The sequence below is a fragment of the Piliocolobus tephrosceles genome, chromosome 7, assembly GCF_002776525.5.
Source record: "Piliocolobus tephrosceles isolate RC106 chromosome 7, ASM277652v3, whole genome shotgun sequence".
NCBI classification, from domain to species: Eukaryota; Metazoa; Chordata; class Mammalia; order Primates; family Cercopithecidae; genus Piliocolobus; species Piliocolobus tephrosceles.
This window is the reverse complement of record NC_045440.1, coordinates 71,154,748-71,179,500: the sequence shown is the minus strand read 5'-3', so window position 1 is coordinate 71,179,500 and position 24,753 is coordinate 71,154,748. Positions and strand designations below refer to the sequence as shown.

At 39.6% G+C, this 24,753-nt stretch overlaps 1 protein-coding gene across 12 annotated transcripts in view; it reads left to right on the top strand.

Moving 5' to 3' along the window:
* Window positions 1-24,753, top strand: part of NCOA2 (nuclear receptor coactivator 2) — a 298,233-nt gene that overhangs the window by 227,593 nt on the left and 45,887 nt on the right. For all 12 annotated transcript variants that reach the window (XM_023184078.3, XM_023184082.3, XM_023184079.3 and 9 more), the window contains 7 exons: window positions 3,664-3,767; window positions 8,145-8,322; window positions 12,091-12,279; window positions 15,265-15,366; window positions 15,974-16,117; window positions 19,133-19,280; window positions 21,535-22,804. In XM_023184078.3, coding sequence (XP_023039846.1) covers window positions 3,664-3,767; window positions 8,145-8,322; window positions 12,091-12,279; window positions 15,265-15,366; window positions 15,974-16,117; window positions 19,133-19,280; window positions 21,535-22,804 — 2,135 coding nt within the window. The remainder of the gene's footprint in view (window positions 1-3,663; window positions 3,768-8,144; window positions 8,323-12,090; window positions 12,280-15,264; window positions 15,367-15,973; window positions 16,118-19,132; window positions 19,281-21,534; window positions 22,805-24,753) is intronic.

The window sequence follows — 24,753 nt, the reverse complement described above, 5'->3', positions numbered from 1 at the left end:
ACTCTGCCCATCCCAGTGTCACTGTTCTATTCCCTCATGTGGGCTCACATAGGCCACTCATTCTCCATTACTGCTGTTAGTTGCTGCTTTCTTCCTCTTAAATATTTATCAGTTGAATATTTTAAAGAATAAAACAGCATGTTTCACATTTATAAATAATGTTTCAGGGTAATAATTATTTTTATCCAGGCTTTCCTCCAGTTGTTCCTCAAACACATGTTTTGTGAGATCTAAATCATCTCCCAATTTAAATCGTAGGCCCGTACCCCAAATTATATCTGATCTATAAATTCCTAAAAATAAAATTCTGTACAGATTTGATCCTGATTCTACATAACCTTTGACAAAAGTCTAAAATTCTTTGCCGGAGCATGTTGCTAGAATTTAGAATACCCAGGCATGAAGACTTAACCAGTGTTGAGGAACCTGCCTGATTGAGTTATCTAAGTGTAAGGTTTTTGTATCACACAGAATGTTGATGGCTGAATTTAGATCCTCAGAAAGATGATCATACCCTGGTACCATAAACATTTCACAAGGCGTACTTATTGTCTTTAAAAGGCCTAGAATTTGGTTACTATCACAAACATCATTATTTTGTATTTATTTTGCCCAAAAATGCAGCATTAGTATCGATACCATAGAAAACAATAATTCATTACTATTGTGCTATCAGAATCTCATGTGCCAAATAGCCTGATGTTTTCTAGCAATCAGTGATAGGCGCAGGATTGCCTTTGTGATTGACAGCTATTGTTTCCTCTCCCTCTCTCCCCCAACATTAACCTAAACTAAATTCATTCTTAAAAATAATAAAACAGTGGAATAATAGGACTTGGGATCCTGAGAGAATATGAGATGCCTTGAAACTTCTTGACTATAGCAAGATAAGGTTGTTATTTAAGACCAGTTTTTAGGAAACCCTTTCCCATATTACTTGACCCTGTCTGCCCATTGTATCCTCCTCCTCTACCCTGGAGGTCCAGTGAGGCAAAAGGGGAAAATTACTTTCTTTTCCCATACACCTCGATCTCACTTGCTCCCATGCTTCTGGGAGGAAGTGCTGGTGGTGGGTCTAGCCTCTCAGTCAGCCCCCATAGATGCAGTGAAAACCTGGTCTGAAATCGGGATGGTGCTATTGAGGATCCAGGCACAGTTCAAAAAGCTTACCTTCAAGTGGGGTAGCCTACTCTTTTGTGCAGTGTGTGTCACGCTGTAGGAGGCAGGAGAATGGGGATATCCTCCTAGGAAGATGTATTCGAATCTCAGCGAAGCAGACCTTTCAAGCTGTCTGTGTGTTCCCACTGCACATTCTGATAGACCCCCCTCCAGGGCGGTTGTCTTACATTTACCATTGCATTTTGAGAATCACTGCTGCTACTGAAAGATGGGAGAATGTGACCCCTGATGGGAGAATGCGACCCCTGTGAATAGTTAAGTGAAGGAAAGGCTGCGGATCACTCAGTCTGTGGTATGTCAGCACATTGCTCCTGTACATGGACTGCCGCGACGCTGAAGACAATCAAGAAATAAATGCGGTAGGACCACACAAATTATGACATCTTTTATATGGGCCTTGAGATTTAGTATTCATGAAACATAGGGATCCTTAGGTCTGAGGCACACTGGGGCCTCTACAACAAGGACTGTTAAAAGAGGTACACACCCTGTCCACATCCAAGAAGACCCCACAGAGTGTGGTGTGGATGGTGGTGCTCAAGGAAAATCCAGCATAGCTCCCATAGCAAGATGGCCCTTGAAAATTAGATGAAGCAGCAGTTAGCAGTGCAAATCCTATTCCTGAAATGGTGGGTAGAAAAGTGAGCAGATCTTGAAAAGAAAGCAACATCCTTACAGAGCGAACCGCCAACAAAATTAAAAAGTATGCCCCAGTGCACATTTATTTTACTGTGAGTCTATTTGGCAATTAAAAAGATTCCAGGAAAAGGGGATGGGGGCAGTCACATGCAATAACTGGCTAAACCAATCCTGTGGCTGGAGACCCTGAGGTATTTCCTGCCTCAGAAGGGACTGACTGAGGAATTGGGATGAGACGAAGCCTGCAGACAGAACAAATGTACAGCATCCCGCAGTGAGGAGCTTGGAAAGGCAGCAAAGCCAGAAACGAAGCAAGGACTGACAAATCTGCCAATATTGAGTTATGAAGGCTACCAGACAAGTCATATCTCTATTTATAGGCAGTCACAATTTTTTCGATCTAAGGAGGTAAATCAGGAATATATTAGAGAGTTGATAAAGCAGATACAGTCTGCTTATGATAAGCTCTGCAAAGAAATTACTACGTGTGGAACTCAAGGAAGAACTAATCAATACAGATATGCTAGTATTATGATACATTTGAAAACTTCTTTGTATTTTTAGAGTGTTTCACGTATCATCCCATTTACTTTAGCTCGGTCCCTGATATATGGAAGACAGGTAAGTTTAAGCAGCTTGCTTGGAGTCATACTTCTCAGTGGCTGAGTTTGAGCTTGAACTGCACAGGTCATCTTCCCCTTCCAGTGATAACATGCTCTGTGGAAGCTTTGTCGTGGGAATGGCAAGATTGGGAGGACCCACGTAATTCCTATTTGTTTTCTAGGTTCTCAGCCATAAATTAGGCTTTACAGATTTTCAACATACTGCATAAAATATTTTTGACAAAAAAATTATTAAGGTTCTGAAAGCAGGTTAATTCTGAGTGCTAAATTGAGTTACAGTTTTCTATTTCTACGTTTAATTACAATGATAACATGCAGTATAAACAAGGATATAATTTATTCAGGTACAAATAATTGTCACATTTTGTGTTGTTTTCTAGCAAGTTGTTGATATGTATATGTTATGCTTTAAACTTTTTTTGGTGTTCTTGAGATAACTGCTTTACACATACGTTGATAAGTGTGCATCTTTTTCTTCTGTGAGCTTTTTCACAAAACGTTCTCATTCTATGATAGAATGTCTTCTGGGGCCTTCCTGTCTTCATGAGCCTGAAATTTGCCTTGCACATTTCCATCCAGGAGCACACATTACATGCCTCTTTGCTAGATCAAAGGGCAGCCATTGAAATTCCCCAAGTCTCTGGTAGGGTGCTTCTAACCTCTTAGATGGAGAAGCATTGGGACCAAGTCTTCCTGGCCACTTTAAATGGGAATGTTAGCAGAAGTGGAACAGTAAACGAGTCCAGGCAGACATTGCAGAGTGTCCCATGGGGGCAGCCATAGCAGTTTATGACTCCTTGTTATTTCTTCAAATGTGTGCAAATCTGTCTCTGATTATGCTACTGAATTCTGAACAACAGACCTTCCTTTATCCTAGTTTGGGGAATCTCCTGAGTAGAAGCTAATTGTGCCATAGAATATAGCAGTTTCATAATCTAGAAAAAAATGCCTGTCGGGGACTGTCAGGAAACCTCAAAACTCATTTTCTGAGCAGCCTGAAAGGGGATCTGAGCCACAGGTTCTAGAGGTGAAAAGTTAATGTTCTGGCTTCTGCTTCCAGCAGTGTCTCCCATTTAGGGGCAACAGGGATGTACTCTAACTCTTTTGTAGCTGCATCTGATCCCACTAGAGATTTTTAAAAATCATCACAATAAAAACATTTCTGTGTCACTCTGTCCTTGATATAGCACTGCCATTTAATTCACACTTATGTTTATTGCAGAGAAAGCAGCAGCTGCCAACATAGATGAAGTACAGAAGTCAGATGTATCCTCTACAGGGCAGGGTGTCATCGACAAGGATGCACTGGGGCCTATGATGCTTGAGGTAGCACATCTTCATTTTAGTACTATATTTTAAAATCTTGTTGATCTTCACATTATTACATTTAATTTCAGGTGAATATAATTTAAGGAGAATCCACACTACTACTAGTACTGTGTACCTCTTGAGCTTGCTGATATGGCTCTGTGTCTCTACGTATGCTCCTGCTACCAGTAAATGTGTGTTTGAAATTAGCATAGAATTAAATAAACTAGATTACAGTAGACATTGACAAGTTGTAATTGCCAGTTGAGCATTTATTTGGGAAACTATTCACAAGTCCTACTAAATTCTGTGTTGTATTTTAGCTTGAAATGTTCTCAAAATTCTTAAATTTTGTGTATGCCATGTACAAATGCCTATACATACAGGTTAAAATATGAGGACCAAGGAGGAGCTTTATGCTTCCTACTTATGCTATTTCAAACTAGCTTATTTATCTCATAAGGAAGAAAAGTAAAATATTAGGCAAAAGGAACTTTGAAGAGAAGCATAAGGTTGGTCTTAACTACCTGTTCTTTATTAAGGAAGCTTTATGACCAGCTAATGTCTAGAATTTGTAAAGTACAGTTTTTCTGTTTTATTAACTAGTACTAAGAGCCAAGTGCTTTGCTGTACCTTTTCCAAAATTAAAATTCAAGATGTAGGTTATGGTAAGATGAGAAAAAAAATGTTAGTGAATATATAACAAGAAACAGAGGAACCCTGAGACATAAATTATGTCAGTTCTCAGGATAATTTGCTCGGCTGATGATATGATGAGGTTGAAAAGACTGCATGGCCAGAAGCTTTGCAGCACTGCCAGTGTAGAATCAGCTAGCTTGCTGCAGCAGCCAACAATTCTGATTTTTAAAATAAAGATAACCAATAGTCCCCCTTATCTCTTTTTTTCAGTTGATGTTTAAAGGGATTTTTATTTTTAGAAAATCTAATTCTGTGAAAATCTACCATAAAATTGGGGGCAGGGCAGAAGGGGGCACACAATAAAGACTTCAAGATCGTCTGACCCAGACTTTCTATTTGGAAATGACAAACTTCATTTCCTGGGGCTGAACCTGCTGGCCAAAAGGCTTTAAATGTCCCAATGTTGGCCCTTGCTTATCTCCTCTTGAATCACTGGCTTGAAAACATTCAGCCTCACCTTCCAGGAGAAAAGCAAAAACACACTTAACCCAATTTTTCTATAGTCAGCAAGGCAGTGGAAGGCCAGAGAGTGCTACTTCTGTCTGGGTTCTTAGAAGCAGATTATGAAAACTGTAACGAGGTGGCCATTTAGAATTCAATGAAAGAAAGGGGATAATTTCCTTTGGAAAAATGTTTGAATTCTAAATTAAAAAGTGATTTGAAAATTATGTTAACTAAATTATTACAGTTGGGGAATTTCCCTATACCTGTGTTTATTCATCATATCTTGGGGTAGGGGGAACATTAGAGTGGAAACTCCTGGGAAGACTTTTGAGACTTCTAAATAGAAATACTGGGAGTAACCAGAGCTGGGACTCAAGCCCTTTGAGTTCATCAGTTGTAGAAATCAGATTGCTACATTTCAGTAGACCTGATGTCATAAAACCAAACCAACATTTTTGTCGTTCGAAATAGTCTTCTGAGAATTTAGTACATTGATCAAGAACCTGTGTAGCAGGACTTGAGTGTTAAATGTGTTAGAGAGGTTATTCTTAAATCTGGTGACTTACGGTTTGAATTTAAATTTTTATCCCTGTTTACGTGCAATCACTTAAACAGAGAGAACATGTTCTCATGGAGCTGTTCCTAGGCATAGATGCACACTCATGCTTACATCATAGCATAGTGGTTGCTAGGCAGCACAACCAAATGTCAGCTTTTTTCATCAGAGCATATCATAGTGAGCCTTAAAAAAACACAGCTTTATGAGATGAAACAATTTCATCTTCCAGTTTTATTATGCCTCAAGTCAGTCTTTTTACTGTGGTATAAGCAGTAGGAAGCAACATGTACTTTTAAAAATGAACCATAGGTAATATGATTATGAAAATCCCTATCAAAGGGTATATCCAAATCAATGAGCTGAAAAGGGACACTGGGCATATAACTTATCACCTGACTTCCTGAGTGTACACACTTGCACACAGTTCTCAAGGTTAGTACCATGTATTATGAAAGGCTGTTTATTTACATGTAGTCTTGCTTTGTCCTGCATGTGGTTCATACCATTGAGAAAACCTGATAGAATGTTTTAAGAAAAACTTAAAAACCAAATGGGTGAACCTTTCTTTAGTGCCTTATGGCCAGTTCTAATTTGAGAGAGCACTTAGTTTTGTGATTAAAATAGAATTAAAGACGAAATATATTCAAAGATAGCTCATAAAATAGAAGCCTGTTTAACAGTAACTTAAGGAAAAAACAAACTAGGGAAAAAGTAAACACTTTAGGCCCCATCCACCAAATTCATTGTTGTATGTGTATATATATATGCCATTCATCTTAAAAATAGTAATAAACATGCTGGGTATAGTGGCTCATGCCTATAATCCCAGCACTTTGGGATTACGGAGTGGTGGGAGGATCACTTGAGGCCAAGAGTTTGAGACCAGCCTGGGCAACACAGTGAGTTCCTTTCTCTCTAGAAAATTTAAAAAGCCTGGTGCACTGACTCATGCCTGTAATTTCACCCCTTTATGAGGCTGAGACAAGGAGGATCACTTGGACCCAGGAGTTCAAGACCAACTTGGGCAACATGGGGAGACTCCATCATTACAAAAGTTAAAAAAATTAGTCAAGTGTGATGGTACGTGCCTGTGGTTCCAGCTACTTGGTAGGCTGAGATGGGAGGATCCCTTGGGCCCAGGAGGTGAAGGCTACAGTGAGCCATGATCATGCCACTGTACCCCAGCCCAGGCAACAGAGTGAGACCCTGTCCCAAAAAATAAAAAATATCTGGGTGTGGTGGTACATACCTGTGATCCTAGCTACTCAGGAGGCTGAGGTGGGAGGATAGCTTGAGCCCAAGGGTTCAAGGCTGCAGTGAGCTATGATCGTGCCACTGCACACCAGGCTGGACGCAGAGCAAGACCTTATCTTCAAAAAGAATAAAATTGTAATAAACATGTGTCATAAAGAAACTGAGCAGCCTAAACTGACTAGACCCCATGGTCCTGGTCCCAGGTATGATGAATCAACGTAAAGCTTTCAGTCCTTGTCACTCACCTGACTCATAAAAACAGCTTTGATAAGCAAGGACCAAAAAAAGAAAAATGGGGTAATGTAACCAGGAGAAACTCACTGTTAAACCCCCTACATTTCCATCACCAAAGTAAACATGATGGGAAATGGATTAGGGGTGAATGAATATTAGAGTAGAGGACTGTACTGAATGGTCATCAAAGCATGAGCTTTGGAATCGGATCCTCCTGGATTCACATTCAAGCTCTGCTACCACTGACTAGTTCTGAGACGTTAACCTCTTTGAGCCTCAGTTTCCTCCTCTATAAAGTGGAAAAGATAAAACATTCCTTCCAGGAGGTACGTGTAAGGTACAGTGAACATGTCCACATCCACTATTATTATCTCAACTTCCTGAAATGATCCTAGATTTTTTTATCTCCTTCCCTCACCTCCATTGGGATGACAACAAAAAGTGAAGCTGTGAACTCATTACCGGAAGCTTGCTACTGTTATTTAGGTAATTTAGGAACCTGCTTCTTAATCTAGAGAACAAGTAACATAGAATAATTTGGCATAATTAGTGCCCTTCTAAGGGCAGGGCAATGCTGAGGTCCCCATGAAGGTGAGTTTGCCACATCAGAGACACTTCCGAGACCCTTTCCCATATATACCAAGTAATAAAGGATTGATGTTTCTTTAAAGGTCTGAAATTATCTGTGATGTTTTTCATATCATCCGTGACAGCTAGGTGGTAAAATTTGGGAAGGTTTTCCTGGTAATTATCCTTAAACTGGGGAAAAAAATTTTAATGACTCCTTTCTCTCATTGTATAACATGAAAAACTGTAGATAAAAATTACCGTGCATTAGGTTGGTGACATAAAAGTTGTTCTTGGCCCAGTGGAGTACGTCAGTCTCATTTTGAAAATACAGATGAATGCCTGTACACTTTTACTTCACAGTAATTATCTCCTGATAAATTAATGGAGTTAGTGTTGGTCATTTAGTTTGTGACAAGAAACCCTAATCTAGGCTCTCTCTCCCACTTAGTAAGATGGAATAATTTCTATTTCACCAAGAGAAAATGTGTTAATTGTTCCTGAAAACTGGGAGAGAGCTGAGAAAGATCTCTTTTCTATCCATGTGTGAACTGTGTTTCCCTTAAAGGGATCATTCCCTTCTTAACAATTGCTATGATGTTATGTTGCATCCTAACAGTTTGTACTTTGTCCCCTAGGCCCTTGATGGGTTCTTCTTTGTAGTGAACCTGGAAGGCAACGTTGTGTTTGTGTCAGAGAATGTGACACAGTATCTAAGGTATAACCAAGAAGAGCTGATGAACAAAAGTGTATATAGCATCTTGCATGTTGGGGACCACACGGAATTTGTCAAAAACCTGCTGCCAAAGTCTATAGGTAAATGACTGTCTGCTGGGTCTCCCTCCCTACCTCCCCTCACCTTCACCTGCCCCCGCCTCATACACACACACATTGTCTTGGTTGAAGTGGATCAAATAAAACTATATTATATCAGATGGGGATGAGAGTGACTGGGTAGTTTTTTACAGATGCTTGTGTGTTTAAGCTTAAAAGTCATGGAAAAGGGGGCATCTTCAGATACTGATCTCAAATGAGTGATCATTTTTGATCCTGTATTTAAAGTACATGAAAATCATTGCTTCTTAGCCAGAAGGCCAAGAAGTGATGATGATGATGATGATGATTTTGCTTGGCAGTAATTATCTCATGATAAATGAACAGAAATTGATTCAGATTCATGAAAATGATTCAGATGGAAAGTACTTATATGGCAACTATTTTCTTTCCTTTTTTTTTTTTTTTTTTTTTTTTTGTTGTGAGGCAGAGTCTCGCTGTATTGCCGGGGCTGGAGTGCAGTGGCCGGATCTCATCTCACTGCAAGCTCCGCCTCCCGGGTTTACGCCATTCTCCTGCCTCAGCCTCCCGAGTAGCTGGGACTACAGGTGCCCGCCACCTCGCCCGGCTAGTTTTTGTATTTTTAGTAGAGACGGGGTTTCACCGTGTTAGCCAGGATGGTCTCGATCTCCTGACCTCGTGATCCGCCCGTCTCAGCCTCCCAAAGTGCTGGGATTACAGGCTTGAGCCACCGCACCCGGCCAGCAACTATTTTCAATAAGATTGTTGTGGTTTTTAAATTTGTTATTTTTGTGGGTACACAGTAGGTATATATATTTATGGGATACATGAGGTGTTTTGATACAGACATGCAGTGTGAAATATCACATCATGGAGATGGCGTATCCATCCCCTCGAGCATCTATCCTTTGTGCTATAATGTAGAGATTGTTTTTTAAGGTGACACATTGCCTCACCCTGTTCCATTCTAGCCAACTTCGTTTTGTCCATTTTCTCCATGACCATCCGAAAAGTCAAAGGTCATGAGAAGTTTGAGATTCAACGTATTTTGAGTCCTGCACATGAAGCATATTATAGGTGTATACACATTCTAGAAATAAAATGTTAAGGAACAAGTGGCAGATGGAGAGGTTCAGATGCTACAGCCCAAGCCCTGAATGGACTCTTCCGTCTCGCAGACTCTCCGGTGGGCCCTGTAGGTGTGATCACCAGATGCTGCTCCCTTAGCCCACTCTCCCTGTCTCGAATTTCCTGACTTCATCTTATTTTGGAGATGTCGTCCGAGTATACATGATGATTAAGGACACACTGTGCAGTGGGTGATTCACAGCGTGGGCCCACCTTAGCTGCCGCTCTAGAGTACTGCTGTTCCCACTCACTAAGTGATTCTTTTTTTAATATTCTCAAACTGATGATGCTAAGAACATCTTCACGGATTGAAAGAAATGAAAAATAAGGTCAAATCCTGAGTTGGCAAGTATTTCTGTTCTTAAGATTGTTTATACTAGCTGGTCTTACTGTTATAAGTAGGAAAAGGTCCTTTTCAAATTTCATTCGGGCTAGCTTTTCCTTATGTGATAATTCTTTGTTCATAGTGACTACAACAGTAATGCAAAATGTGTGAATACTTGTGTAGGATTCCTTTATTATATTCTCTAGTAAATTAAGAAAATGGGATTTCTTATTTCAAGTAACTAATATTTTCAGATCTCTTCAGTAGTTTTATGACTTCCTTAAAAGACCTCTACTTATTAATTCACTATTATTAATTCACTTGTCTAAAGAGCTTTTTGCCTTACTTTATATTGTTTCCTTTTAACTTTCAACTTATTAATCTGACTTAATAGGAACTCTTTTTCTCTTCAGTTGATTACTCTGTGTAGTCTTTATTTTGTAAATAAGCTTTTTTAAATGCTGATAATGGCTGGGCTCAGTGGCTTACCCCTGTAATCCCAGCACTTTGGGAGGCTGAGGCTGGTGGATCACTTGAGGTCAGGAGTTCGAGACCAGCCTGGCCAACATGCCAAAACCCCACCTCCACTAAAAATGCAAAACATTAGCCGGGCGTGGTGGCTCGTGCCTGTAATCCCAGCTTCTCCAGAGGCTGAGGCACGAGAATCCCTTGAGCCCAGGAGGTGGAGATTGCAGTGAGCCAAGATCACACCACTGCACTCCAGCTTTGGTGACAGAGACTCTGTTTCAAAAAAGTAATAATAATAAAATAAAATGCTGATGCTGAAATAAACTTCCCAAATGTCTGCAAAGATATACAAAGCTAGTTATGGGTTTTTCTGTAATTTCAAGATAATTTCTTACAGCTAACTTTTTCCTTTCTAGAGTTTGTTTCCTTTCTCATTCTACAGCCCAGTGGCCATGGGTTCTTTGGGTTCACTGGGCCATTCATGGGCCATTGGGTTCGCTATAACACCTACGTGTCCTTCTCCATTTTCTCTAGCTGGTTACTGGAGAATATATTAGTTTTCTTATGACTCACCCTTTTTTTGATCCCCTGTTCTATTGTCGTACTGTCCCCAGTGTTTTTAGATAAAGCATAAGGAATGATATAGAAAAGAACACCAAAATGAGAATTAGGATTGGTTCTGATTCCAACTTTTCTAGTAGTTGAACATGTCTTTGGGCATCAGATTTTTTATGTGTCAAATGAGGAAGTTAACTTGGTAAAATCCATAAACACCCTTTAATTCTCAAAATCGGTCATTGTTTTATTTCTTTCATTGTTATCTCTAATGCATTTCAAAAATAATTGATGTCTTTCCTCTCTTTCATTGTCTCTTTCTTAAATACATACTTTTTTTAGTTTTAATACTCCAATAGATGTCTGAAGTAGTTAACTTGAAAAGAAATGACATTAGCACTGTATGTTCAAGGATTTTTCAGTCTTATTGAAGAAATATACGTGAAACAATTTAAAAAGACTACAACTGAACAACTCAGGAAAAACAAAGTTATAAACCATATACTAAAATTTCTGTAAAATTTGAGAAAAGAAGAATCTGCCCTAGGAGGCAGTATGGGGGAGTAGATAGTAAAGTATTGATTGTAGAGGACCTCAGCCTTAGAGCATGAGTACCTATGGAGAGAGAAACTGAGGCAACCTGATGTGTTAGATAGAGTGGCAGCGGGAGCAAGGACATCCATGCGGCCCTGGTATGGTGGAGCATGGGGAGGCTTGTGCAGGGGAATGTGGAAGATCCTGTTAGATGGTTGCAGTGGAGCTGGTTAGTGAGAGTCTGTGTTAATGGACTTCATCCTTCAGACTACATCAATTCTAAATCCTCTGAAAGAATTTAATATGCACTACATTTGGTGCCACTCACAGAGTTTTGAGCAGGGGTAACTTATCTAAAATTGGAATGCAAGTAGATTGAACTCAATTTCCAAGAAATCAGTTAGGAAGATGCAAAAGTAGAAAACTATAGTATTCTAGTAACAATCCAGGACTGGACTTGAAGGGAAGGAGTCCGGGTAAAGAAGTAGTGTAGAAAATGTTTTGAAAATCCCAAGATTCCACATGTATCTCAGAACTTGAAGTATAATAAAATTTTTTAAAATTTGAGGGAAAAAAAAAGAAAATTCCAGGATATTCCCAAGTTGTAAAAATGTTAAAAGATTTTTCCTCCTCTAGATTATGAAAGTATTTAGGAAAGTATAAAAGTACTACGTAAAGATGAAATAATCATATTTTTCCTACATGATTTTAATAATTCAGAGGCAATGAATCTGATGTTTGTTTCTCTGTAAAACTGGGTTGCTTTTTGCCTTGCTCAGTGAATGGGGGATCTTGGTCTGGCGAACCTCCAAGGCGGAACAGCCATACCTTCAATTGTCGGATGCTGGTAAAACCTTTACCTGATTCAGAAGAGGAGGGTCATGATAACCAGGAAGCTCATCAGAAATATGAAACTATGCAGTGCTTCGCTGTCTCTCAACCAAAGTCCATCAAAGAAGAAGGAGAAGGTGGGACAGAACCCCTAGGGTGTTTTATGTGTCTGTGTATTTATTCCTGTGCTACTTCCTTCACACTTTAATTAGTGGTCACCTGAAGAAAAGTGAGGAGGCAGTATCTTTGTTCTTTTCAATTTTACTATTTTGTGATGGAAATTTTTAAGTCTCCAGAACAGCACTGTCCAACAGAATTACCTGCGATGGTGGAAGTGACATATCTTTAGCGTCTAGTGTGGCAGCCACTAGCCACGTGTGGCTGGTGAGCACTTGAAATGTCAGTAGTGCAACTAGGGGGCTGAATTTTTAATTTTATTAAATTTGCATTTGAATAGCCACATGTGGCTAGTGGCTGCTGTACTAATGTGACTGTGTTAGTGATCACACTTTTGGGGGATCCTAGGCTCTTTGAACATCGAGTGCAAGCTGTATGCCACAGCCCTAGAAAAATGCACAGTTGTCCTGGCACGGTGGCTCAACACCTGTAATCCCAGCACTTTGGGAGACTGAGGCAGGTGGATCACGAGGTCAGGAGATCGAGACCATCCTGGCCAACATGGTGAAACCCCATCTCTACTAAAAGTACAAAAAGTAGCCTGGTGGCTGGCATGTGCCTGTAGTCCCAGCTACTCAGGAGGCTGAGGCAGGAGAATCGCTTAAACCTGAGAGGCGGAGGTTGCATTGAGCCAAGATCGTGCCATTGCACTCCAGCCTGGGCGACAGAGTGAGACTCCATCTCAAAAAAGAAAAATGCACACAGTAAAACAGCATTTTACTTTCAAGGGGTTGATGGAATCCATGTAGCCTATCCATGGATGCTGGGCCCAGAATGTGATATAATAGAATGGTACTAAAGAGAGGATAGAGACAGGAGCGGGTTATGGAACAGGTTTTAGACTATAAGTTTATTAGGCTGTTCGCCATAAAGATAGGCTGATGTAGTATCCACCTCCTGAGCCCACCAGGCAAACTGTCCACACAGCTGAGTGTCACTCTAATACAAGGCAGTGTTGAAGAGTGCATTGTGCGTGGGGAGCAGAAGGGAAAGAGCTGAGGACCACTTGTGGCTGAAAACATCCTGGGCTACATAATCAGACAGGCCAACTCTTAATTCAGCTGCTCCCAGCTCTGGCTAGGACTTTGGACAGAATCCTTGGCCTTTCTGAGTATCAGTTTATTATCAAGTGAAGTCACCAATACCAGTATCAGAATGTAATAAGGTTTAAATGAATATGCTGAACTGTGGTTCGCGTTGAATGCTAGTTATTTAATGCTTATTTTAAAATTTAAATTTTATTGAGAAGGAAATATTAGAGCTGTTAAAGGTAATAAATATATAGTATTTCAAAATTAAGTATTTTGCCTAGGTAAGGAATGTCAAATGATTTTATTCTGTTTTATGCAACAGAGTAAGTGCTGCTAATTTATCCATCTGTGATAATATTCCCAAGGCAGTATAAAAAGGAATAGCTGAGCTAATTTATTACTTTGTGCTTTAGAAACATTTTTTGTACATTTAAAAGTACGTTCTATGTGTTAACACAGTATAGCATAAGCACAGGGTTTCTGAGCCATGGCATGCTCAGATTCTAATCCTGGCTTTGCCAAAGGTTTGTGTGACATTGGACAAATTACTTAAACTTTGTGCTTTGATCTTGTCTGTAAAATGGAAATGATGCTACTACGTGTGTCATAGAGCTATTAAGAGGATTAACTGAGTTAATAACTCATACAGTAGCTAGAAAGGTGTTTATCTCACAGTGTCCAAAAATTTAGTTGTTATTTTGTTGAGGACTATAATTGCATTTTAATTTTGTGATACCAACTATTGCTGGATATTTCAGTCTTGTTGAAGAAATAATACATGAAATAATTTTAAAAGACTACCACAGAGCAATTCAGGAACAGCCAAGTTACAAACTATATACTAAAATTTCTGTAAAAGTTGAGAAAGAAAAATCTGTCCAAGGAGGCACTGTGGGGTCCTAGAGTAGTTAGTGAAGTACTGATTGTAGAGGACCTCTGCCTTACAGCATGAATACTGTGGAGGGAGAAATCGAGGCAGCCTGATATTTTAGATAGGGTAGCAGCAGGAGCAAATATAGATAATAAACTCTGTCAAATTCAGGAAATTCTCAAATTTAGAGGTAAACAATCATAAATCAGTGACATGAGACATGAAGGGATTACTTAAGTTTTTTAACAACAGCATTTGTCCAGTGTTTTTTAAATTGAAAGGGCTGTGCAGTGTGCTCTGCATGTTACAAAGATAAAGAAAACTTCTCCTTTTCCTCCAGAAGTGAACCCTGATGCATAAAACAGTTGAAGCAAGGTGAGGAGTAAGTGATTAGAATTGGCTGTGTGAGAAACTGTCCACAGCCAAGATTCTGAACTATAATGCAGCTCTCCTGGTGCACGCTGCATTTTCTAGGTATTGTGGGAGTCGTTCTCTGAATCTGTGTCTAGACCCAGTTTATATTCTTTGCTTTAAATTGCATATTGCCATTGTAGTATTTACTTAGTTTGGCATAAGGTGTACCTAGTTTTCCTGAACCCTAAAACTCAAGAAGCAAACCCTTGATAAAGCAAGAGTATCAGATTTTAGTTTCATCATTTTTGTACTTCATTACATATTAACCGGGTTTTCTATCAGCCATTTAAAAAGAAAGGATTTAATTTTTTTTTCTACTGCTGGAGAGAGTGTTTCAGATTATTAAGGCTTTAGTGTAGTGGATGTATTTCCATCACATGTATTGTGGGGCCTCGGCAGTTTATCCTCTGCTCCCCAGTTCTCCTTACACAGCCACCCTCCGTCTCCCTTACCCACCTACCACTTTCATGGAGAGAATAAAACCAGTAAGAAGCTCGGGTACATAATGTTTCATCACTCTCTCCCTTACTGCTTTTTTTATGATGGACTGTGCTGTCATAAATACACTTGGGTTTGTTTGAATCACTAGGAAAGCCCCATATGATAAATGTAAAAATGTGTGATTTAAGATTTGCAGTCCTGCTTGATTTGCGTGGCAAGAAGAGTTCCCATGAAGGAAAGACCAGTTCTTCCCTCATCAGAAAGTTTTACTACTCGCCAGGATCTCCAAGGTAAATTTCCTTTCCAAAGAAGACCAAAGGAATCATTTTAGAATACTTACATATTTGAGAATGCAAGGACTGTATTTAGAAGACTGTAAGAATGCTAGTACTAGCAATTGCTGCTGCAGTAGAAATGTCAAGGAGTTGGAAGACCAGAGAGAGAGATGCTGGCTGTCACTGTATACCCTTTTGGTCCATGTACTTGTGTTACCTAGTTTAAATAAATACATTTAGATCTTGTTAAAATTTAATTATTTCTGGCCGGGCGTGGTGGCTCACGCCTGTAACCCCAACACTTTGGGAGGCTGAGTCAGGAGGATCACTTGAGGTCAAGAGTTCAAAGCCAGCCTGGCCAATGTGGCAAAACTTCATCTGTATTAAAAATACAAAAATTAGCCAAATGTGGTGCACGCCTGTAATCCCAGCTTCTTGGGCGTCTGACGCACAAGAGTCGTTTGAACCCAGGAGGTGGAGGTTGCAGTGAGCTGAGATTGCACCACTGCACTCCAGCCTGGACGATAGAGTGAGACTCTTGTCTCAGAAAAAAATATATATATATTTATTTCCATAAAGAATAGATCAGCATGTAGGTATAATGCCTGCTGTTACTTAATAGGCAAGATCACTTCTCTGGATACCAGCACCATGAGAGCAGCCATGAAACCAGGCTGGGAGGACCTGGTAAGAAGGTGCATTCAGAAGTTCCATGCACAGCATGAAGGAGAATCTGTGTCCTATGCCAAGAGGCATCATCATGAAGGTAGGCATCTCTAAATGATTTTTCTTAAATTACTGCTTCCTGTGGGAGCTTTCTGTCAGTGATTCCTGGAGTTCACCTTGGGAACAGAGCTGGTGACTGTTCTCGTGAGCTGTCTCATCTGGCGTAGATGTTGCCTTCTGAAGGAAAATTTTAACAGGAGAACTTGTAGGACAGAAGAGTGACGAAAGAAGAACAGGAGATGATAGTGTCACAGAGGCAGACAAAAGGAGGAAGAAAGAGGTCATTTTCTTTGATCCAGGAGCTTCTAGATGTATAACAAAATTATAAGTACCATCTAATTAAGAGAAATATTAACGATTCAGTTAGAATCTGAATATAAGAATAAGTGGAATTTTGGAGAGTGAGTGAATCCCTGGTGGAGGTAATGGTGGGGACCCCAAGCCCTTCTTCAAGGTAGTAACCAGCAAAGACTATCCAGGTGTTTCTAGAGGGCCCAAAAGTTGACACGACTTGTCTTAGCTCACTGACTTAAGCAGTAGGACAGCTGGAACTGAGCCCAAGACTTCAGTAATAGCAGCAGCCCTTATTGAGTACCTGGTCTTTGTGTGGCATTGTCCCTTTTGCCTCCTCTCACTGGCCCTCACAGCAAGCCTGTGACGTGGATGTCACATCTGTCACTCTGGACAAGGGGACAAGGAGATTGAGGCAGGTGAAATGACTGACTCTCTAGCATTCAGTATCAGGGCAGGACATCTGTCTGAGCCCATTTTGGTCACTGTCATGCTGCTTCCAAAGGTCTTTCCAAAGAATAACTTTTTCTCAAGTGCATTTTTGTTTTCTGTTAAAGAGGTATGAACCAAAAAAAAACTCCTTTTGCTTTAGTATGTGCTAATTTGGGGAGCAAGACTGTCCTTCTCTCTGTGTCCCAGCAGTGCGGTTGGCCAGGGCTCCACATGCACTGTCAGCTGGGCCATACTGCACGGGAGGGACTCGTGCAGTGCAGGGCAGCTTGTAACTCAGCTTCGACAGTTGTCTGCTTCCTTGCAGAAAAAATTTGTAACTAGTTATAGAAAATGGAGTTTGAGTTTGTCATCATCTACCTAATGTGCATCTGGCACTTTACCGATAGTGTTGGTATGTTTAAACTTTATGCTTTTTAGATCACTTATAAAAAATCATAATAAATGACCTGTCTCTCCCATGCCCTTATTTTTTCCTCATCTTATTTATTCTTTTCATCCTATTCATCCTATTTTTTAGAAATGAGTGCATAATCCAACAACTTGTGTCTTCCAGCATTTTTCTTTAAGTTGGAAAGAATACAAGGAAATAAAGATGCTACATTGACAGAAATCAATATTTAACCTACCATTTCATTACATCCGGTTTAAAATAAAAAGAATAGTAATAATAAAAACCAAGAAATTGGCATAAGCAAACATGTTCGGCATCCTTGGGTCCTGAGTTTAATTCTTTGACAACCTGATTCCTTACAAAAGGATTTACACAGATGCAGCAGACACTGCGCTAGATTTAAACAGATGGGACCCACTAGAAGGAAACCCCATATAGACATTTCAAACTTTTGAAATAGGTAAGATCAGGGATGATCAGTTACATTGAACAGAAATCTGCAAAGCGTTGTTTAAATGGAGGCACTTCCTAAATGTGTTCAGGTGAGTGCTTACACATACCTACTTTTCTGAGCTGTTGGATGTTGACCGAGTTTAAATGAAAATCTTTAGGGATCACAGCCAAGGTCAGTTAAAATTCTGAAATTATAAGCCATTGGAAATATAAGTCTTACTATAAAAAAATTACATTTATGTCATCTTTTAGAAACATTATGCAAAGCAAGATACTCACATGTTCAGTAATTCATTTTCAGTACTACCGCTTCAGACTAACATTGTGCAACAATTCATGGCAGAAAGTGAAACCTAAATGTAGTATCTAACTGAAACTGCAGAGAGAAGTCATTAGATAAATTGCTTAGAGTGAAATTTTACCAAGAAATTAGAATCCACATTATATGTCAGCCTCTCTCTCTCTCTCGTGGCAGTTTTGTGGCATGGTGAATACGCATGGTTGCTTTAGGGGTAACTATTCAGCCCACAAAATGTGTGCTGAGGATTATGTGGTAGCAACATAGTAGCCTTGTTAAAATGGTTTAAGAGGAACTAAAATTATATGTCTTTTTTATAAACTGAATTGAAATGTTCTTTTTTAATAGGTGGTATAAGATAGTTATAAAACATAGTAGCTTTAAAAGATAAATCTCAATTATTTTAAGAGAAATTGTCTTAACCTAGTTGATTTGTGTTGTATTTTGTTATTGTCTTGAAAATGGAAACACCTGACCCCTTATCTAAAAGTTAAACCAATTCCAATGTCGCTAAGATTTGCACTTTTACTGTTTCAATTTTGTTTAGCCTTTTTTTCTCTGAATAGATTCTTCTGATTGTTTATCTTTTACTTCCTGTTGTCCTAACCACGAAAATAATACTTCTTGCACGGTGAGAAACAGGATTGGGGGAGAGTAGTGTGTGAGATGATGGATTGAACAGTATGTAACTTCAAGATGACTATTCAGAGAACATATTTAATGTCATAAATTTTATTTTAATATTTGTATTAGTTTTACAAGGAAATTAAAGTCAAATTGTATACCTAAGAGATACCCTGTTTATACATTGTATTGTTTTCTACCATTTTAAGCAAATCATTGTAAAGCTTGTTTGAACTGATAAATGGTTTACACTGTTTTGCCATAATAATAAAGATTTTAAGAATACAGTTTGAGGGTCCAGGCTCTTCCTCCTTTTCATAAGAAAAACAGATAATTGAGGTTATTGGTATTTTGAGTGAAAAGTAAATGTGCTTTTAAAACGTTATATTTTAATCTCATAAAGATTACTTATAACTCTTTAACATGCTGGTGGGAAACTATTATGAAACTTAATGAAGTTGATTACTCTTATTATGTCTTGTCCTCCCCGACCTCTCAGTTTTTTTTTTTCTAAACATGCCTTCTGTTTCTTTGCTTGCCTGCAGTACTGAGACAAGGATTGGCATTCAGTCAAATCTATCGTTTTTCCTTGTCTGATGGCACTCTTGTTGCTGCACAAACGAAGAGCAAACTCATCCGTTCTCAGACTACTAATGAACCTCAACTTGTAATATCTTTACATATGCTTCACAGGTAATCCTAGTTCTAAGAAGTCATTTTTCATTTCCAAGTTAAGAGGAGATATTAAAAAAGCAGCAAATCATTTTAGAGCTTTGAGGATTTGTTAGACATTTCTTCTCATCAATCCCAGTAATGTAAAATATAAAATTAAATTGTTATTAGCTGTTGGCTAAATGACAATTCATAATATAATTGACCCTCTGTATCCGTGGGTTCTGCATCTCAGGATTCAGCCAACCACAGATGGAAAATATTTGGGGGGGAAAAATATATATATATATAATATTATACTGTATTATTTTATTTGTATTATAACTGTATTTACACTGTATTAGGTATTATAAGAAATGATCTCTAGAAATGATTTAAAGTATAGGAGGATGTGTGTAGGTGATATGCAAAAATTATGCCATTTTATATCAGGGACTTGAGCATCCATGGATTTTAGTATCTGTGGCGTGGGGGCAGGGTGGAGGCTAGAACCAGTCCCGCATGTAACCAAAGAACAACTGTATTGGCAAAGTAGGACTCTACTTTGAATTTTAGCCTTAACAGTAATGAATTGTAAAACCCAGCTGGAAGAACACAAGGCTAGCACTAACTTTGCTCAGACATCATTTCCCATTACATTGAAAAGGGGAAATTTATTGATCAGCTCCCAGTAGCAACAAATGCAGGGCAGGAATATTGATGTCAGTAGTATGATTTCTGCTTCTGTGTGTTTAAATGTAGAACTTCTTTTTTTTTTTTTTTTTTGTGAGGCAGAGTCTTGCTCTGTCTCCCAGACTGGAGTGCAGCGGCGTGATCTCAGCTCTCTGCAACCTCTGCCTCTTGGGTTCAGGCGATTCTTGTGCCTCAGCCTCCTGAGTAGCTGTGATTACAGGCGTGTTCCAGCCTTGAGTGATCCTTCCACCTTGGCCTCCCAAATCACTGGGATTACAGGTGTGGGCCACCACACCCAGCCTAAATCTAGAACTTTCTATGTATATAATTACAAATAATATTTTAGATTTTTGTTCTCAGATTCAAATTAACTTCTCAACATTAGACCTTAAATTGAAGGGTAACAAACAATTTCATAAAACAGTGAAGATAAAGAAATTGAATGTTGATTTTTAAATAAATGTCATAAACCATATTGTTTTGAGCACATATTTAGGAAAATGATTAAATTTCGTTAGTTATCTAAATGCTTATGCTTATGCCATGGAAAACTTTATGAGGTCCTATCAGTAAATATATAACGTTGCTCTGGCTGAGGAGTCCCATTTTATCACATTTCTCAATTTACTGTCTATTTAGGAGTAAAAAAATCAGGCAACTCCACCAGCTGTTAATAAATCTAACCTCAAGCTGAAACAGTTTGAACGTGATTACAGATGTGGCAAATTTCACCCACCTAACCAAAAGCTGATGTTTGACAATTTGTGAAACCTGTTTTATTTGGATTTGTGAACACATTTGGTAACTCAAAAGTGACTGCCAAGGCTGTAAATTAAAGCTCATAGAACTTGCAAAATCATCTTGCTCAGAAAGGCTGGTTTTAGTCATTAGTAAGGAGATGGAATGGCGTTATCCAGAAGTACAGTAGTAAGATCACAAACTAAAGTCACTCTGAACTTCCCTTCCCAAGCTGTTGGCTCTGAGGTCTCGCTCTGACTTGGAGGGATGTGGGGTGAGGAGGTGAGTGGAAATCTGTTAAACAAGGTGATCTAACTCCAAACAGTTTTAGTAACTATTAGTTCTAGAACTGGCAGAGTTTCTCTTAACAGTTAGGGGCAAGTTGTTTTCCCCTAAGTGTGTTTATCTTGAGCCAAGCAGTAAATATCAGAGCTCTGGGCTTACAGATGTGTGTATTGTTGGGAATTATAATCTCTGGAAGAAAAACCGAAGACAGCTCTACTCATTTCTTTAAGACATACAAGCTCTCAGCTACTCATGAGAAAGATGTATTATGTAATTGGAACCCTGTTAATGTCTTGTCTAGTAAATGCAATTTCAATACAGTAGTAGTCAAATTTAAACACGCCCCCTCTGTAAAACCAGACATCTTAATGAGTTGCCTGAAAAACATCCCTCTTGGTCCAACACTGTACGTGTTCAGTCTTGTCCATAATTGCAGATGATTTCAACAAAGTATTATCTATCCTTAAAATATAGCCTGTTCTTTTAAAGCGAAGAGGCCATTTCATTTTTAAAAATTAATAACAACTTGCTAAGTTATTTTTCCTTTTATCTTACATTTCTTTCTTTTCTCATTATACAGAGAGCAGAATGTGTGTGTGATGAATCCAGATCTGACTGGACAAACGATGGGGAAGCCATTGAATCCAATTAGCTCTAGCAGCCCTGCCCATCAGGCCCTGTGCAGTGGGAACCCAGGTCAGGACATGACCCTCAGTAGCAATATAAATTTTCCCATAAATGGCCCAAAGGAACAAATGGGCATGCCCATGGGCAGGTTTGGTGGTTCTGGGGGAATGAACCATGTGTCAGGCATGCAAGCAACCACTCCTCAGGGTAGTAACTATGCACTCAAAATGAACAGCCCCTCACAAAGCAGCCCTGGCATGAATCCAGGACAGCCCACCTCTATGCTTTCACCAAGGCATCGCATGAGCCCTGGAGTGGCTGGCAGCCCTCGAATCCCACCCAGTCAGTTTTCCCCTGCAGGAAGCTTGCATTCCCCTGTGGGAGTTTGCAGCAGCACAGGAAATAGCCATAGTTATACCAACAGCTCCCTCAATGCACTTCAGGCCCTCAGCGAGGGGCACGGGGTCTCATTAGGGTCATCGCTGGCTTCACCAGACCTAAAAATGGGCAATTTGCAAAACTCCCCAGTTAATATGAATCCTCCCCCACTCAGCAAGATGGGAAGCTTGGACTCAAAAGACTGTTTTGGACTTTATGGGGAGCCCTCTGAAGGTACAACTGGACAAGCAGAGAGCAGCTGCCATCCTGGAGAGCAAAAGGAAACAAATGACCCCAACCTGCCCCCGACCGTGAGCAGCGAGAGAGCCGACGGGCAGAGCAGACTGCACGACAGCAAAGGGCAGACCAAACTCCTGCAGCTGCTGACCACCAAATCCGATCAGATGGAGCCCTCGCCCTTAGCCAGCTCTTTGTCGGACACAAACAAAGACTCCACAGGTAGCTTGCCTGGTTCTGGGTCAACACATGGAACCTCGCTCAAGGAGAAGCATAAAATTTTGCACAGACTGTTGCAGGACAGCAGTTCCCCTGTGGACTTGGCCAAGTTAACAGCAGAAGCCACAGGCAAAGACCTGAGCCAGGAGTCCAGCAGCACAGCTCCTGGATCAGAAGTGACTATTAAACAGGAACCGGTGAGCCCCAAGAAGAAAGAGAATGCACTACTTCGCTATTTGCTAGATAAAGATGATACTAAAGATATTGGTTTACCAGAAATAACCCCCAAACTTGAGCGTCTGGACAGTAAGACAGATCCTGCCAGTAACACAAAATTAATAGCAATGAAAACTGAGAAGGAGGAGATGAGCTTTGAGCCTGGTGACCAGGTAAGTTTTATCACGTCTTCTCGCAGGTGTACTAATCTATATCCATCAAGGATTTTCTCCATAGGGGCATTTTGAAGTCTCAGGTGATTGGATAAAAATAAGCTTTCTCCTTTGTTCTTACCTTGAAACTCTCACTGAAGCTGTGTGTTTCAAATACTCTCCTAGCAAAGAGTGAAATTGTTATAGAACATGGGTGGGCAGGCCTTTTTTTATGAGGACCAAATGGTAAGTATTTTAGGCTTTGCAGGCCATATAGTCTCTGTCAAAACCATTCAACTCCACCATTGTAGTGCAAAAGCAGCCACAGACACTGTGTAAACAAACTTGAATATGACTTTGCTCCAATAAAGCATTGCTTATAGACACTGAAATTTGAATTTCATGCAATTATCATGTGTCACAAAATATTAAAAATTTTTTTCAACCATTAAAATTCATTCTTAGCTCATACAAAAACAGGATTTAGCCCACAGGCTGGTGGTAGTTTGCTAGCCTCTGTTATAGATGCTGCCTGAATTGGAGATAATCACTTCCTTGAAACTGGGCTTTGTCAGAACAGACTTAATTGAATTATTTCTTATTTACCTTTCTCTCTTTATAAGATCAGAGTTTAACTGGTTTTGAAACCCAATGAAGGTCATTATACCTCTCTTTATTCTTAACTAAACTTCTGATTAATGCAAAAGAATTTCTTAGACCACTGGTATAAAAAATATTTAAGAAGGAAAGGGATAGTAGAAAGGAGAGAGAAAGGTTTAACTGACATTAGTACATCTGAGCCATGTTATGTAAGTTCAAGACTAGAATAATAGGCTACATTATGTGCTCTTCTTGTCTGAAAAATAAATTCCCTGAAAAAAATCCAAGATAACTTAAGTGATATTCAAAATAATTCTTATTTATACTTGACAAATTAGAATTGTATATATTTATGGTATACAACATGTTGTTTTGGAATACATATCCTGGAGTGGCTAGCTGAAGCTAATTAACAAATACATTACTTCACACACTTTTTGCAGTACAAACACTTAAAATCTATTAGTGATTTTCAGGCATATAATACATCATTACTAACTGTAGCCACAGTGTTGTACAGTAGATCTCTTGAACTTACTCTTCCTGACTAACTGAAATTTGTATCCTTTGATCAACATCTCCTCAACCTTCCACCCCAAATCATTCTTGATAATCCTCTAAGGAGATAATGACATCACAGAGAAAAAGTAAGCTATTATTTTTCTTTATTAAAAAACAAAAACAGACTGGGTGAAGTGGCTCATGCCTCTAATCCCAACACTTTGGGAGGCCAAGGTGGAGGACTGCTTGAGGACAGGAGTTCAAGACCAGCCTGGGCAGCATGATGAAACCCCATCTCTAGAAAACATAAAAAATTAGCTAGGTATGGTGGCATGCACCTGTAGTCTCAGCTACTCAGGAGACTGAGGCTGCTTGAGCCCAGGAGTTGGAGGCGACAGTGAGCTATGATTGCACCACTGCACTCCAGCCTAGGCAATAGATTGAGACCTTGTCTCAAAAAATAAAAACCCATTTAAAGAAAACATGGGTTATTAACAGCCACAGTGACTTGGCATGAGACATTTCCTGGGGAATCAATGATCCAAGACTTCACCCTAGCCATCCCTTTCCTGTAGTCCCTGAATATGCCCTGTACGTCTTATCTGTTCTTGAGTCGTGATTGGTTAAAAAGTGAAGAAGCCAAGAGGCCTTCCTACTTTAAATGGCTCAAGGTTTGTCCTTGAAATTTGTTTTGCAAGAGGATATTTCATTTGTCAGTGTCTTCAATGGATGGAGAGAGGAAAAGTACACCCCTTGCTGTACCCTGGAGCTCTGCTGAGTCGGTAGAGCTAACCCAGAGGCAGGTCTGGGGTTGAGAGCCATCGTCAGGGATGCCGAGGCCACACTTGCTCTTTTAGCTGGGCTCCATC